The sequence below is a fragment of the Peromyscus leucopus genome, chromosome 19 (genome assembly GCF_004664715.2).
Source record: "Peromyscus leucopus breed LL Stock chromosome 19, UCI_PerLeu_2.1, whole genome shotgun sequence".
Taxonomy (NCBI): domain Eukaryota; kingdom Metazoa; phylum Chordata; class Mammalia; order Rodentia; family Cricetidae; genus Peromyscus; species Peromyscus leucopus.
In genome coordinates, this window is record NC_051079.1 from 3,429,782 (window position 1) to 3,446,715 (window position 16,934).

The 16,934-nt window shown below is 50.8% G+C and overlaps 1 protein-coding gene across 1 annotated transcript in view; it reads left to right on the forward strand.

The window, feature by feature from the left end:
- The window catches only part of Ttc39c (tetratricopeptide repeat domain 39C), an 89,617-nt gene that overhangs the window by 60,652 nt on the left and 12,031 nt on the right, over positions 1 to 16,934 (forward strand). Inside the window, exons 7-8 of the mRNA XM_028876682.2 lie at positions 12,895 to 12,988; positions 14,700 to 14,807. Coding sequence (XP_028732515.1) covers positions 12,895 to 12,988; positions 14,700 to 14,807 — 202 coding nt within the window. The remainder of the gene's footprint in view (positions 1 to 12,894; positions 12,989 to 14,699; positions 14,808 to 16,934) is intronic.

Consider the following 16,934-nt stretch of genomic DNA (forward strand, 5'->3'; position numbering starts at 1 on the left):
GAGGTGATCCTGGGCTCTATGGTAAGGCTAAGCATGGCCTGTGAGTGAGCCATGGCTGTGCTTCCTGTTCCTGCTTGAGTTTCCGTCCTGACTTCCCTCAGTGATGGACTGTGGTCTGGAAGCGTAAGCCAACTAACCCTGCCCTCCCCAAGCCGCTGTGGTCAGAGTGCTTTCTCCCAGCAAAGGAGGGAGACTAGGGGTTGAGGGACCTTTGAAGCGGGCTGCGGTCCTGCCGCTCTGTACCCCTGCAGGTCACATTGTACCCCGGTGTCTCCCAGAGACAGCAGGCTGTGCTGCTGCTGCTGTTCGACCTCACTCACGATGGTGCTGGGACTGGAAAGTGGGTGCTGACCCCTGTGGTGAGTCATTCACCAGGGAGCAAGAAGAGGAGACCTGCAGAGGCTGTGGGAGCAGGGGCCAGGGCAGGGGGACCACACTCCAAAGGCGTGTGCACCCATTATCAGAACCCTTTGTTGAAGGGCAGCCTGTGTCTTGTGTGTGAACAGCATGCCTTATCATCATGATGTAATGTTATTTATAGGATCAGAGGCAATGCAGGAAGAGAGCTAATTCCCTCAAGTTTGATTAATTGTGTCTTCTTTTCCTCCAGCCCACAGCCCATAGCCCACACACACTTCTCTTAATTACCTTGAGTATCTGCCCCCAAGGAAAAAAAAAACTCATTGCATTTATTTTCTGAAGTGCAGACACGGTTATTGATTTCATCTGGTGTGGGGAGATGGAAGACACATCTGTCCTTGAATCCCAGTGAGATGAGGTCATATCGATGATATAGTGAAAGTGAGTTCACTGACATGAGAAGGTAATAGTAATCCACTGCACTGGCTGGTTTGTGTGTCAACTTGACACAGCGAGTCATCAGCGGGAGGAGCCTCAGTTGAGGAAATGCCCCCCCCCCGTGAGATCCAGGTGTAAGGGGGTGTGGGTGGGGGAGGGCCCATCTCATTGTGGATGGTGGCATCCCTGAGCTGGTGGTCCTGGGTTCTATAAGAAAGCAGACTGAGCAAGCCACGGGAAACAAGCAGGAAGCAGCTCCCCGCCCCATGGCCTCTGCATCATCTCCTGACCTGGGTCCTGCCCTGTGTGAGTTCCTGTCCTGACTTCCTTCAGTGACGATCAACAATGCTGAAGTGTAAGCCTGATAAACCCTTTCCTCCCTAACTTGCTCTTTGGTCACGGTGTTTCATGGCAGCAATAGAAACCCTAACTAAGACAGTCACGTTGTTCATAAATGAAACGTGCTTTGCTGCCCTCTTCACCCAGGCTGGGCAAGCTGCAGAGTTGGTTCCCATCTCTGGGCTCCTAAGTATGCCTGAGAGGATGAGCTTCCTGTGTGGTGTCCCCACTGAGTCCTCGGGTGGTGGTCAGATGCGTACTCTCGTTAGACGCCCTGGTGGTGGTCAGATGCGTACTCTCGTTAGACGCCCTGGTGTCAGATGCGTCTCGTAGACGCCTGGTGGTGGTCAGATGCGTACTCTCGTTAGACGCCTGGGGCAGGCGGACCTCGTGAGTGGGTGGTCAGATGCGACTCTCGTTAGCGTGGGGTAGTGCGATCCGTTGGCCGGGGTCAGAAGCGTACTCTCGTTAGACGCCCTGGTGGTGGTCAGATGCGTACTCTCGTTAGACGCCCTGGTGGTGGTCAGATGCGTACTCTCGTTAGACGCCCTGGGTAGCAGTGTTGCTAAAGCCATCTTGCTGCCTAACAGTGTGAGTGCTGAGTCACATGTAAGCTGAAACCCCATGCAGTTTTGTGATTTGTTTTGTATGGAATCTCCAGGACGAGCAAATGTACAGAGACATATACAGACAGTTATTCTATGGCAGCAATACCCTACCCCTGCTCGCTCGCTCTCTCTCTCTCTCTCTCTCTCTCTCTCTCTCTGTGTGTGTGTGTGTGTGTGTGTGTTGTGTGTGTGTGTGTGTGTGTGCACACGTGCGCCCGCATGTGTGGTATCAGGGAATGTGTGTACAATTGTATACACGTGTGTATGGAGGCCAGAGGTTGATGTTGGCTGTTTTCCTCAATTCCCACCCCGTGTTTTGAAGCAGGGTCTCTCACTGAGCGTGGAGCTCAAAGATTGAACGAGGCTGGCTGGTCAGTGAGCTGCCAGGATCCTCTTGTCTCTACTTCCCAGGAACTTGGAGTCTAGGTTTGGGCAGCCATACCCCACTTCCACAGGTTCTGGGGATTGAACTCAGATCCTTCTAGTTACATGACAAGCACTCCATTGACTCAGCCAAGTCCCCAAGCCCCCTACCCCCAACCCTGTGGTTATTTTTCTGCTCCTCTTATGCCCTAGTGACGCAGATGAAGCAGTTTAAAGACAGTATGTAAAAGATTGCAGAAGAGACATCACAGGGCACGTAGTAGATAGAAGATCAGGTGTCATCAGGATGGCAGCGCTCTTTTAATTGCCACCAAAACCCTAGCAAAATCCCAGTGCAGTGTGGGGGGACCCGCCTCCACTTTTTCCCCAGGATACTCTTGAGTAGGGAGAAGTGAGAAATATTTAGATAGAAATATAGAGGGGAGAGAGACAGATAGAAACACAGGATAGCCTCGGGAAGACCTGGATCAAAACCCACCCGCCCCTCTGTCTCTTCTAAAGGGCTGTTTATAGAAATGCCAAGGGGTGGAGCAAAAGACCTCCCCCAGCACAGCCAAGTGCACCCCTTCCCAGTACCTGGTAGACACGCCTGTGGTCCAGCACCCGGTAGCCACGCCTGTGGTCCAGCACCTGGTAGCCACGCCTGTGGTCCAGCACCTGGTAGCCACGCCTGTGGTCCAGCACCTGGTAGCCACGCCTGTGATCAGTCCTCCCTCTTGCGGCCCTGCTGGGTAAAGCGAGCTCAGATCTCACCGGGCGACCTCTGTGGGCTCTCCCAGTGCCGTCACTGTCAGAACTGCAGCTTGGGCACGGGGTGCCGCTCAGTGGTGGGGTACTTGCCCGGCATGTGTGCAGGGCCCTGGGCTCACCCCTCGTGCACACACCAGCAGTGCCCTTGCAGAGATGGGCAAGCAACCTAATCTAGGGACCAGAACAGCCAGAACAGTCTGGAAAAAGAGCAAAGCTGGAAAGCTTCTCAGAGTACTCAAGATGGTGTGCACGGATGTAAGGATGAGCATAAGGGTCAGTGAAGAAGAAGCCCCCCCATCGGTCACTCCACCTTCCACAAGGGCGTCGAGAAGTGGCAGCCTCCTCAACACGAGAAGGACTTTGTAAATCATGGAGTTAATGAAGGACTAGTGTCCCGGAACAGCGTTAGAGTGCAGGAATTAAGAGATAAATTACCCAGTTTGGAGTCAGCATCAGCTTCCTCCACGACTCAGCAATTCTCCTTGGAATAGACCCGAGAGGTTGCCAGTGTTGGCCAGTTTCAGTGGCCCAGCCTCTTAAGGCCACATGGTCTTCAGCAAAGCCTCCTTGTTGGCCTACTGATGGCCCATAGTAAACGTTTGTCACTGTGCAAAGGGCTGAGAAGCCTATGAAAAGATACTGGGTGTTGAACATCATTTCAAACTGCCAATCAAATCCAGTGTGAGGTAGTACTTCATACCCAGCTGGCTGCGTGTAACAACTAGAATGTTCCTGTGACTAGAGAGACTAGAACCCTCCTTCATGGCTGCTGGGAGTGTGAAGTGGACACACTGTAGCATGTCCTCAAAGTGCTAAGCATCATTTACTATGACTCAGCAGTTCTCCTTGGAATCTACACAAGAGAAATGCAAACATAAATTCCGTATTATTTATTATTCATAATAGTAAAAAAGTAAAGACAAGACCAGTGTGGGTCAGCAGATGAAAGAATAAACAATATGTGGTACGTCCATATAGAGGGCTATAACTCAGCAATAAAAAAGAGTGAAGTGTGAGTCTGTACACACCACCATGTACTGGTGATAACATGCTAGAAAAAGGTTAGACGTGCCCCACGCAGCCTTCTGATTCTCCAGAACAGGCAAATGTGTGGAGACAGAGAGTGGACAGTCACTTGCTTGGATGTGGAGGAAGGCCGTCGAGGAGATGGAGGAGTTCCTGATAATCAAGACTTGTTTCCTTTGAGGATGAGAAAATGGAGTTGTGATGGTGTCTGTGAATACCAAAGGTCCTTCGCCAGACACCACATGCCATCCAGGCAGCGCGCCATTCACTTCCAGGGACCTTTTGAGGCTGCATTCCTGGTTATGGCTTCGGTCTGTTTCTTTCATGCAGGTCTCTGTTCATGTTCAGTCTTTTCTACCTACATTTCCTCCTCAGTCTTCTGAGCACCATGACTGAGTTCATAAACTAGTATATTCACTGTTTCTCTGTTTCTTGAGGAAATGCTTGACATTCTCCTGCTAATTATTTTTAATTCTTTGGTGTCTTTTTATCATGAACACATTTAAGTGTTCTGCCTTTTCCCCATACAAATTCTTTATCTCCGTCCTGTCAAAAGCATCCTGGTGCAGTGGAGAAAATGTTGACTGGGATTATCTCCACAAGGACTGTGGGCCAGGGGTGGTGTGGCTCAATGGGATGGTGTCTGGCCAGAATGCACAGGCTCTGGGTTCAGCACCTAATACTCTTCCACCTTTGGACCTTGCCTAGATTTTTAAAAAGTATTATTGCTGGTGCTGCTGTTGTTGTTGTTGTTAGAGAGAGAGAGAGAATGTGTGTGTGTGTGTATGTGTGTGTGTGTGTGTGTGAGAGAGAGAGAGAGAGAGAGAGAGAGAGAGAGAGAGAGAGAGAGAGAGAGAGAGAGAGAGCACAGCGTGCCGTGGAGGTCAGGGATACCTTTTTGACCCGGTCTCTCCTTCCACCATGGTGTGGGATCAGACCCACATCCCCAAGCCGCCAGGCGAGTGCTCTTACTTGCTGAGCCTCTTTGCGGCTCCCGTCCGTCTCCACTTGGGTTCCCATGCGCTTGTCTCTATAAAGAAGGCGATTCCTGTTACTGCCAGGCTCCGGGAGTGTCACACGGAGAGCAAGAGCCGTGTCCTTCCCACTTCACCTGAGTTGTGAGTCCCAGGAAGAAGCAGTTCCTGTCACAGGTTCCCAAATCACATGCTTTCCTGTTGAGAGAGCAAGGGAATCCTGTAAAAGATGCCCACTTCAGGTCCGCATTTATTAGTGGAGGATTTGATGACTTTGTAGCCCAAATTCTAATTGGTCTTAATAAAAACCCAGAGCCAGATTATTAGATAAATACTGGAAGATCAGAGAAACAAAGGAACAAGCCACAGCCACCTCTCACCTCACCAACTCCTTCCCCGAAAAGACTGAGCTCCTGTCTCCTCCCGCCTCATATTCCTTTCTCTGCCCATCCATATCACTTCCTGTCTCCACCTCCCTAATGCTGGGATTAAAGTCGTGAGATCCCAAGTGCTAGGATCAAAGGTGTGGGCCACCATGCCTGGCCTCTATGGCTAACTAGTGGCTTAGCTCCACACTCTGATCTTCAGGCAAGCTTTATGGTTTATACTCACCATGTAGAGAGCGAAGAACTGACTGCTGTAGCCGCTGTCCAGCTGTGTTCCAGTACCTAGTGCCTTTGACATCATAGGCCTCTGAGGGATGTCACAAAAAAGGAAAAGCCCCTGTCTACAAGAAGCAGTAGGAATATGTGGCAGGGTCAATCGTGACAGAAAATCAAAGGACAGAGACAAGTGGATGGGCAGTGATCATGGGGGGCAGGGCGGGAGGAATAGGGCCCAGGATTTGGGGGAGGTTGGACCCTGAGTGATGGGGGCTTGGAGACCGAGGTCAGCAAAGTTGCTGATTTCAGTGGCTCAGCCTCTTAAGGGCATGGCCTCAGCAAAGCCTTCCTGTTGGCTCACTGACGCACCAAGAGTGTTTGCCATCTGTCTGGGCACAGGGTGAGGCGTCGTGGTGACTTTTATGAAGCTGGAGAACGTGGCACCGGCTGTAAAGTAATGTTACCACAGGTGGATGTCATACCTGTCGGCCACCTCTGAACGTGCGTTAACATCCCTCTTCTTCTCAACAGCTCAGCTTCATTCGAGAACGTGGCAGGATGCGAAAGAACATAAGCAGCAGCTGCGAATTCTTGCAGAAATAACGACTGTGCATTCACATGCTTCCAGAGAGCAGTGTTGTCTGTAATTATTGGCTGGAGACCCATGTCTCGTGAACCATCACTTTTAATGGGCTTCAGGAGTCCTTATGTCAGAATGTCTAGAGACCTCACAAGCACTTGGTGACTCCGGGACGTCCCTGGAGCATAGAGGCCTGTGTAATCGGCAGTCACAGCACGGGTGTCCGGCTCTGTGGAACTAGCTGCGGGCGCCACGTCCCACGTCCCTCTGTATCTGCCGAGTCTCTTCCCTGTCCTAACGCTGTTTGCACAGGGTAGTGACTTCCTTATGTAGAATTTCGGAGGAACTTGACTGCTCTGTCTCCTCATGGCTACAGTAGTGTCCTAATGACCTCTCCCCTTACCGTTCTTTCCTTATAGTTTGTTCTTAGCACACCTGTCTCTGTGACCCATATGAAACACTTAAAGTTTAAAACCTAGATTCTTGCCAGGAGTCAGCTCGGTGGCTAAGAGGCGACACTGCTCAGCGGACTTGGCTCTCACAGCGGCCTCTGATTCCAGCACTGGCAGTCTGCTGCCTTCCTCTGGTGTCTGCCCACGCCAGCACACATGCACATACCATACACGGACACAGCTACATACATACATATACGTACAAACTCCAGTCAGAGCCAAGCATGGTGGCTGGCTTGTAACTCACTGTGGAGGACAAGCTGGCTTTGAACTCACAGAGATCCACCTGTCTGCCTCCCAAGAGCTGCGATTCAAGGTATTCACAACCACACCCAGCTGAATTTTTAAATGCTATATTGTAAACTCTTAGGGCTTATTGAAAAAAGCTACTCATCACTCAGCCTCAGGAGATCCCTCCCTAGTATTTCCTCAATTAGGGAAATAATTCATAAAGCCATTTTTTTTTCATGCAAGGCTACCCAGTCTTGATTTTTTTCAAAGCCAAAGAAAGTATTAAATTAAAAATTGAAAATATATTTCCCCTTTTGGTAAAAACGGCATCGGTAGAAGCCTGCAACAACCCATCTCTGTCCGCACAGCTTGGTAACGTCATCATCAAAGTCAGGATGAGGACAGCCCTGGGCTTTGCTGGCTCTTCACATTTCAGCTGGTGCTTCTAGCCAGTGGACAGACTAACACAGACATTGTCCTAACACCTGAGTGTCTCCATGGAAGAGCCGAGGGAGAACAATGGGAGGAGAACTTGAGAGCAAAGAAATAGCTCGGTGGTAGATCCCTTGCCTAGCATTTCAAAACTGAGCTATGAAACCCCACCTGAGAGCATAACAGTGACAGATACAAGATCAAGCTGTTTAAGTCTGGAGCGTTTTGCAGACTAGCTAAGGAGATGCCTGGGAACACACCACTAGGAGGAAGGCAGAGGCTTGAGTATCTGGAAAAGCATGCTCTGTCCAGTCACAGCGCAGTGGCTGCCAGCCGGTTACTGTGATTTCTGTTTGGTAATGGCCGTACTCCACTTAGTTTGGCGAGGCCTTGCACTCACTTTGTTCCTGACTGTCTTGGAGAACAGGTTCGGCAGCCCATGTTGTTTGCTTGTTGCTTGCTTGCTTGTTTTGTATTTGCTCGTGAAGGCTTCCAATACATGTCTCAGGAGCTTTGTGGTTATTGGTTTTGTTTTTTTTAAGATGTGGTCATATGTAGTCCAGGCTGGCCTCGAACTCCCTGTATAACTGAGGATGGCTTGAATTTAGGATTCTCTTGCCTCTGCCTTCCGGTGCATTACCTATATGCACCACCATAGCTGTGGGTGGAAGCCATATTTTTGTGCATGGCAAGCGTACACTTCCATGGGCTGTAGCCTCAGCAATTTTTTTTTTACATAATTTGTTAATGTATAATTTGCCAGACAAAAGCCAGTGCCTGGCTAGAGAGACAGTTTATAGTTGAGAGTACTTACTGTAATGGAACTCAGACGGAAAAGTATCCTGGTAGGCGGGGAATACCACAAAGCCACCATGAGCTCTGGCTCTGCTCCAGCTGGAAGTGTTGCAGCCCTGCCCTGGGAAGGGTCCCCCAGTGCAAGGGTAACGGTTCGGCTCCAGTGGGCCGAGTGTCCCCAGCGAAGTTGTCACAGCTCTGTCTAGGTCCCCCAGAGCATAACAGCTCTGCTCTGGTGGGCGAAAGTTTCTCCGGCAAAAGTGATCGAGTTCTGCTCCAGAGAAAGTGTCACACCTCACAACAAACCTAACCCAAGACATTCACTAGGAAGGAAGAATCCAGGGGAGCGGCTGCCTCTAGGGTGAGAAGCAGCAGCAAACAGAGCAGGGCACAGAGCTTATATAGAGTTTCTTCAGGGGCAGAGCTTTCCAGAGTGGCTTGGGATTGGTGGGGTTTTGTAGCCTGATTCTGGGGAAAAGCTTAGGAATTGATGGGATTTCATGCTCAGGGACCTCAGGGATTGGTGGGATTTCAAGCCCTGGTCCTGGGGTCAGGTCAGGGGCAGGGTGTTTTTCCTTGACCCAGGTCTCAAATCAGGTCAAGGTTAGGCTTCTTTCCTCTTTACCCTACACTTACTGCTCTTGGAGAGGACCTGGGTTTGGTCCTCAGCACCCACGTGGTACACAGACACATTTAGGCCAAACAGTGTAGAATAAGATGAAAATAAGGGACTCTTGAATGAAAACAGATGGTTTGGAGCTGAGTCAGAGCATTGAGGTTGCCACACCAGCCTTGTTCCTATGTGTTCTCCGGGCCCAATGATGTGTTACAATTTATTTTAAAATTTAGCTGTGAATCTCATCTCTGTGCCGTGGTGGGTATTTAATTCACCATAAAACCCATCAGAGATTATTTTCTTGTTTTAAATTACTTTGGCAAAAAGGGTGATATCTTTCTGTTATTTAAGCAGATTCCTCAAGGAGCCATCGGGTAGAGTTAGAGTTGATGGCAGTAATGCTGGCTCTTGGGATCATGTCTTTAAGCACTCCCCACCCCACGAGAAAGAGGGGGCACATTCTTCACACTTGTAACTCTTATAGAAATGAACGGCCTTTGTTTCTCAAGTCCGTGTAGCAGACTGGTGCAGACCATGTGGCTACAGATTAATAGAAAATTGTCCCTGCATCTGCAGTCTGGATGTCTCAGACCCTTCCCTGAGCATGGAGATCCACTTGACATGACTGCGACATCTTTCTTTTAACTGCGTCCTGTGCACTGGGTGATCTGGGCAGGCATTCGAAACAGAGTTGTGAAGACCAGTAGCCAATGTTGTCTGAAAGATTCTTCCTGTGTTACACAGTTTTTTTTTTTTTTAAAGGACATTGGCTACTCCAGGGAACTGTGGGTCCCCCTGTCCAGCTTAACACACGATCCCTTCTCCTGCCTCCTTCGCTGCCCAAGGACCTGGAGGGCCACGGTCTGTGCAGTGCTGCATTGAGTTACAAGCTGTTCATTGGAGGCATCTTCCACATTGTGTGTTCTCCCAAACCAGGCTAAACAAAAGTAGGCATGTGCAGGGTCTCCCTCTCTGAGGCTCCAGGAACATTCTGTTCCCTGACTCTTTTATATCCCGAGGTTACCAGCGTTCCTGGGCTTGGGGCCACACCCCTCCAATTTCTGCACCCCCCTCCTACGCAGATGACATATCTCCCCGATCTCAGGATCCTTCATTTAATCTAATCTGCATGCACAGTCCCTCCAGAACGCTTACTCTGGAGGTAATCAGGTCAGAATTTGAATACTGGTTCCCTGACCAAGTTTCTTCACCTTCTTTGAAAGTAGAGAGGTTTGGGAACTGCCAAGAGCTACCGTGTGGCGCCAATGTTAATCCTGGCCTCCATCTTCCTTTCTTGACATCAGAGTCTGACTTTGACTGTTACCTAGAGCCAGACCCAGTTGCTGGTGGGCGCCTTTCTGTCCCCTAGGGCTGGTGAACTTTGCACTGTACTGTTGTGCAGTGAGCACACAGCGGGAGACCCCTCGGTCACAGTGGCCACTCAGAAACCAGTGTCCTATGTGTGAATGCCGAGCGCCCTGAACTTAGTGACCAGCAAAGCATGAAGCAGAGCTGACCGATGCCTGGCTCTGTGCAAAGAAGTTTGTGTAGGGAGTGAGGAGAGGATGCCTGGAAAGAACTGAGGAGAGATCCTGAGGGGACAGTTGGAGACAGTCATAAAGAGTGTCTCGGGGCCTGCACTCCCAGGCACACTCCCCTGCACACTCACTTGCACACATCTTCATGACAGGTTGTTTTTCACAGAGTTTGGTGTCTGGTCTGTGTAATGTAAGGTCTGATTTCCCCCATGTGAGGCCCTGTCCAATGCCAGTGTGTCATTCGGGTGAAGGAGGAGAGAGCAGGTGAAAAGTCTCTTTGTTGAGAGTTAGAAGGTTGAAGTTTGAGTCTTTAGACAACAGAGTGGCATGTCACACCAGGGCACTTATCTGTCAGGACACAGCTTTGGTGAATTCAGCCCGCAAAGTTCCTGAGTCACAGGCTGCCCTGAAGATCACCTCTGCCTCATCCTGGCCTCAGTGACCCTGAGGCCTTCTGCAGATGCTCCTCCAGGAGTCTTCCTGCTGCCCCTGCCCCGCCTCCTAAGGAAGCATGCCAGCAGCAACAGAGCAGACACAGAGGAGGAGGGCTGGGGAAGAAGTCACAGCCCTGCCAGGGTAGGGCAAGGGAGCCCTGCCGTCCAGCCGCAGCAGGGAGGAGAGTGCAGGGCCCCCCCCCAGGCTGTGTGGTCTCCCTGGGTGCAGGGCCACCACCCCCCCAGGCTGTGTGGTCTCCCTGGGTGCAGGGCCACCCCCCCAGCGTGTGGTCTCCCTGGGTGCAGGCCCCCCCCGGCCCCGCCCCCCCCCCCCAGGCTGTGTGGTCTCCCTGGGTGCAGGGCCACCCCCCCAGGCTGTGTGGTCTCCCTGGGTGCAGGACAGCTGTGTCTTTGAGAAGTGTGTGGTGCAGAAGGTGGGTCTCCTGGTGCAGGCACCACAGTGTGTGTCTCTGGGCAATGCTGTATCTTTGAAAGGCAGAGCCTGTGCACCACCACCACTGTTTTCCCTTGCACACTGTTTCTGTGCTTGTAGATGCACTCTGCTTATTTGAGCGAGTTTCTGATCTTGAGAGGAAAAATGTTTAATGGAAAATGAAAAAAAATTTCTTGAGGAAAAAATTTTAATGGAAAGAAAAATCAGATGTACGGTGGTTCCTTCCATACATGGAACATGTTTTCCAAGACCCTCAGTGAGGACTGAAACCCCAGAGAGAAGCGACGCTAGATAGAGGCTTTTCCTCTGCATCCTTCCTCCGGCCACAGTGTACCGCGTAGATGAGGCAGAGAACAACAGTGAGAACAGAACAGGTACAACCGCACCGTGGAGCAAACGTCCCAGGAACGCGGTCTCTTGTTCTCTCAGCGCATCTTCCTGCACTGTGTTCTGTTTTCAGACCGCACTTGACCACAGGCCGCTGGGACCACAGGAGGTGGAAGAGCAGATTGGGGGAGGGGAGGGCTGTCAAGTGTAACCAGAAACAGCTAAAGCTGACATCTGGGCGCTGTTGGGTTCTGGCCCTGCAAATGGAATCTGGAACCTCAGAGCGTTTCTGGGGTGTTGGGAGAGGAGACCAAATGACCAGCAAGCGGGCACCACTTTCAGTTTAGAGGCAAACCGTCCACGTGGGGTGGAGCAGAGACTAGATAGCGCAAGGCTTCATGGGAGTGGCATTGTGCGTTCCCTCCACGCTGGTGGGGATTCCGTCGGACCAGGACTGGATATCCAGAGGACAGAATATGGTCCTTGTGCCTGGAGAATGTATCTGTTAACAAAGAACTAGATTGGCAAATAATTATAATACAACAAAGTCTCCATACACACGTGGAGAGAGAATGGTGTGTGGGGAAGGGTGGGGAGGAGATGAGCCCTCACTGGAAAAGTCACCTCCTAAACCAGGCTGTGTGGTGCACCTGCACCCTCAGCTGCTTGAGAAATGCCACTGAGGTAAGAGGATCATGGGATTGAAGCCAGTGTGGGCCACAGAGTGGGACCCTGTTGTAGCTGAAGTGTTCCTGTGTCCCGCCTGGCCACCGGTCGGGACAGATCTCTCACCCACAGTCCCGCAGCCTTTTATAAAATGATCATACACAGGCTTGTATTAATTAAAACTGCTCAGCCATTAGCTCAGGCTAACTACTGACTAGCCCTTACACTTAAACTCAGCCCATTTCTGTTCATCTATATTTTACCACGTTTTCTATGGCTTTATCTGTGTGCCTTTACATGCTGCTCCCTGGATGGCGGGCTGGCGTCTCCTGACTCAGCATTCCCAGAGTTCTTCCCAGAAATTTCCTGGTTTCTTATCCCTCCTATACTTCCTGCCTGGCTACTGGCCAATCAGCGTTTTATTAAAAGCATTATTCCACCGCACGCTGCATCAAAAAACAAAAAGGAAAAGAAAAAGAGGATAGATTTAGGGTAAAGGAGCTTGCTGCCAAGCCTGAGGACTTGAGTTCAGTCCCCAGGATCCTCCGCATGGTGGAAGGTGAGCACCTGCTCCCACATCCGTCTTCTGACCTCCACACATGTGCCGGCTCTGTCATGTGTGTGCACTCCCAAAAATCAATGAAAGAAAGTTTTAAAAGAGAGTTTTCTGTGCTCAGGTTAATTTCACCTTTCTGTTAGGCAGATTGGTATATATATCAAGATATATCTATATCTATCTGTCTATATATAGATATATAAATATAAACAATCCTGTACTGTGCTTGGTCTGTTTAAAGTCACAACTCAGGAAGAAACTGATTTTTGATTTATGATGGTGATGTTAATGTCAGGTCACAGGCAGTCACCCTGCTTTTCTTTTCTCCGTAGTGTCAAATCAACAGTGCCTTGACTTCATTCCACACTGCTTTGGAACTCGCTGTAGATCAGAGGGAGATCCAGCATGTCTGTCTGTATGAAATCGGTAACTATGAGAATCAGTGTGTCTGTCTGTGTGTGTGTGCGAGCGGTAACTGAGAATCCAGCGGTAACTATGGGGCGTCTGCCCACCCTTGTGCCCGGGCTGCTCCCCGCTGCAGTTCCGTCTTCCTGGGAAGATGCCGCTCTGTGATGAGGATCATCACCCCATGTGCTGTCACCCGAGCACACACTAAAGCTTGTCTCCCTGGTACTCGCTGCTCCTCGCTGCCATTTTTAATTTGGGAACAGTGGACACTGGGGTGGACTGACTGAGTGCCCTCCTCTGGTACACATTGAAACTCAAGGCTCTTGAAGTGCAGCGCCCAGGAGAAAGCAGCACCCCAGCTCTAGCCCCCCCCCCCATCCTTGAGACCTCAGAGAAGTTAGTGAAGCCCCTGAGCCCCTTCCCGCCAGTGGAGGGACCCTGTGTCCACTTAGATTTTTGTTTGTTTGTTTTTGTTTAACTGTTTAACCTGACCCAAGCCAGGGTCCTCTGGGAAGGAGGAACTTCAGTTGACAAAATGCTTCCACCAGGTGGCTTGTGGGCAAGTCTGGGGGCATTTTCTTGATTAATGACTGGTGTGGGAGGGCTCCGCCGATGCCACCCCATGACAGGTGGTCTCAGGTGGCATAAGGAAGGACTGAGCAAAGGATGAGAAGCCTTCCTGAGTGTTCCTTCATGGCCTCTGCTCCAGTTCCTGTCTGTAAGTTCAGTGATGGACTGTGATTGGCACCTATAAGCCAAATAAACCCTGCCCTCCCCAGGTTGTTTGGGGTCAGTGTCACGTCCCAGGCTTATGAGTTTCTTTTCATAGTGGCAGTGGTGTATTGGAGGAACCAGTGATGCCCCCCACCCACAGTCCTTCCATCTGTAGGCCTGAGAAAGTCACGAGCCTGTTGATGACCCCATTCTAACCCTGGGACACCGTGAGCACTTGTGCGGGTACTCCACAAAGGCTGGCGTGCAGACGCTGCCCCTAAGTGTGGGAGGGCGCTTACTAACTAGGAATCAACTGCCGCCGTCTACCAGAGTGCAGGCGGGGGTTGGAGGGGAGATGAGCCGTCCTCAGCAGCAGCATGCCCAGGAGGGTGGAAAGAGCCTGACGGCTTGCCGGCTCACACTGGCCTCTCACATGGGCTGAGCATGCGCACTGGTGTTTTCTCCTCCTGACAGTGCTTTTTGATGGCAGTTGCTTAGTGTCTAGTCTGGCCAGGTTGCCTCTACACTGCCCTCCCTGCCTCTGCTGCACATGCGTTTCTCTCCCTGTGACGGCAAGCAGGTTGGAATCTGTCTAGACAGCACACCATCTTCTTCTGAACTTCCCCATGGGTTGTCTCAGACTTTACATTGAAGGTATCTAAGGGAAACAATAATTCCTTGCATTTTTTCAAGTTCAAAGTTTGAAGCACTTCCAAGAACACTCACAGAGAAGGGTTTCGGTCAAAGCAGCTAGAGGTTCATAGCTTAACTGTAGACGGTGGAGTTCCCTGCTTCATGATGGTGTACTGTGCTCACTACCCTAGGGTGTTGTTCTTACTCACAGACGGAGAGTGATGCACTGAACCGGCGCCTTGGGGCACCGCACTGCATCTTTACCGTTGAGTGGGGTACCTTGTTCCCTGACTCGGGAGCGCGCTAACCACTGCATCTTTACCCTGGAGTGGGGTACCTTGCTCCCTGACTCAGGAGCGCGCTAACGATGCTCCTTTTGCAGGCTGGTGCAGCATGATTGAACTCAACTTCAAGGATGCATTTGACTCCTTCGAGAGGCTGAAAAATGAGTCCAGATGGTCGCAGTGCTATTACGCCTATTTGACTGCGGGTGAGTGAGTCCTGTCCATGTGGCCAGTCCGCGCCCGAGTCCTGGCCAGTGGGGTTGGAGGAGGGGGAAGCTCAGGTGTGTGCAGGCGTGGCTTCTTTCCCGTCTGATTAAGGAGTTTAGAAGTAGGAACAAATGTTAAGGGAAATCTTGGGAGACCTGGTGGAGCCACCATATGATAGCAGGAAAATCTGGGTCCCTTCCTGGGATTCTTAGTGTCTTAGTAAAAGAATTTGAGAATAGAGTCAAACAAACTTCGAAGATAATTTATTCAAATTGAAAAGAAAAAAAAAAAACAAACAAACCAACCCCAGGGCAGGCAAGCTGGAACTCTGCCAGCTGCCCAGGAGGATGGAGGAGAGAAGGAAAAAGCCAGGATGCTTGAGAGAAGGTGACATAGAGGTCGGACTCAGTGACAGGCAGCCCGCGGGGGGGGGGGGGGGGGGGGGGCTTAGAACAAAAGGAAGGAAGCCTGGAGAGCCAGAGTGTGAGCGCTCACCCAGGCGCTCAAGCATCCAGAGGAAATTGACACAAGCGGAGGAAAGGGGTATTACAGCTTCTCCGAGTGAGGAGACCTGCTGAACCTTCCTCTTGGTGCTTAGGGACCAGACAAGGGGGTGAGGATTCTGAGGGGACAAAAGGTGGCCACTCTGATGACCTTCATGAGGTGAGCCACCACCTTCCTGAGGGGTGGCCCCACCTTCCTGAGGGGTGGCCCCACCTTCCTGAGGGGTGGCCCACCTTCCTGAGGGGTGCTCCCTTAGCCAGGGCCTCAACCTTCACAACTGGATTAACTCCTAAGAGGCTACCGAGCATGTCTCCACCTGCAGGCCAGTCCTGCTCTTTGCTGTAACCAAGTAAAGGGGGCAGAAATGCTGGATTCCAAGACATCCAGGGCTGATCCAGTCATCCTACACTCCCATCTTGGCCTGTTGGGCTTTAGAAATGCTTTCCTGAGAAGTGTTTCTCCTCCCAATCCCTTACTTCCTCTTTCTTTTCCTTTGCTATGTTTTTATTTATTAGGATTTTAAAATATTTTTCAGAATCGGACATGTCTTTTTCATTGTGTCAAGAGTTTCTAGTTGGCACTCTGCTTAAAGAGTTCACAGAGCTTGAGTGTGCTCCAGCTCTGTTTTACGTCTCAGCGAATCCTGTTCACAGGGTGTTGTCACGGAGCGCAGACCACCCTCGCGCTGTGGACCATCACAACAAGCGCGGCTGTGTGTGTGTGTGTGTGTGTGTGTGTGTGTGTGTGTGTGTGTGTGTGTGTGTGTGTGGTATTCGTCTCATACAGCCTGTGCTTGATGGGATGGCCATGAGTGTGCAGACGACACAGATGGCCTTGTGCTGCCACCTGGTGGACAAAGCTGTTGTGTGTCTGTGAGCCGCAGAATGCCCTGGTTTGGGATTGTAGGGTGCAGAACTGGAGACCAGAGAAGTGGACCTGTGCGTCTCCGCCTTGGAGCAGCCCTTTGCGAAGGTCTTCAGGCCTGCCCTCCATAGCAACCTCAGAAGTGATCCTTCTACTTAAAATTCAAGAGTGACATGAACATTTGTCTTGGTGCTGGCAATCGAACTGAGGACCTTGCATGTGTTTAGTTAGTTAAACTGTGCTCTCCCCCTGAACTACATCCAGGTACCACTGAGCACCCCAAACATTACTGTAAACATCTCCTTATTCCTTTGAACATTTGGCTTTAGTGAGACATCTTCCCCTTTTCCATCCCCTTAATTCATCTAACTAAACAAGACAGTGTCTGCATTGGTCAGGCTGTGTGCCCTGGCTGTCTTAAAAATCCCTCTAAAGGGCCGGGCGGTGGTAGCACATGCCTTTAATCCCAGTGCTCGGGAGGCAGAGCCAGGTAGATCTCTGTGAGTTCGAGACCAGCCTGGTCTACAGAGCAAGATCCAGAACAGGTACCAAAACTACACAGAGAAACCCTGTCTTGAAAACTCCCTCTAAATCACATCAGAGAGCAGTCGGGACAAACTGCCTCACGTCTGTGCCCTGTGCGATTTCTGCAGGGCGTCCCTTCCCCGTGCCTTTGGTCTGGTGTTTATTATTTCTGATATGTGCGTTGGTATACTATATCTCGTGCTTAAAGGGTTATTTTATACAGTTTGCCAGCA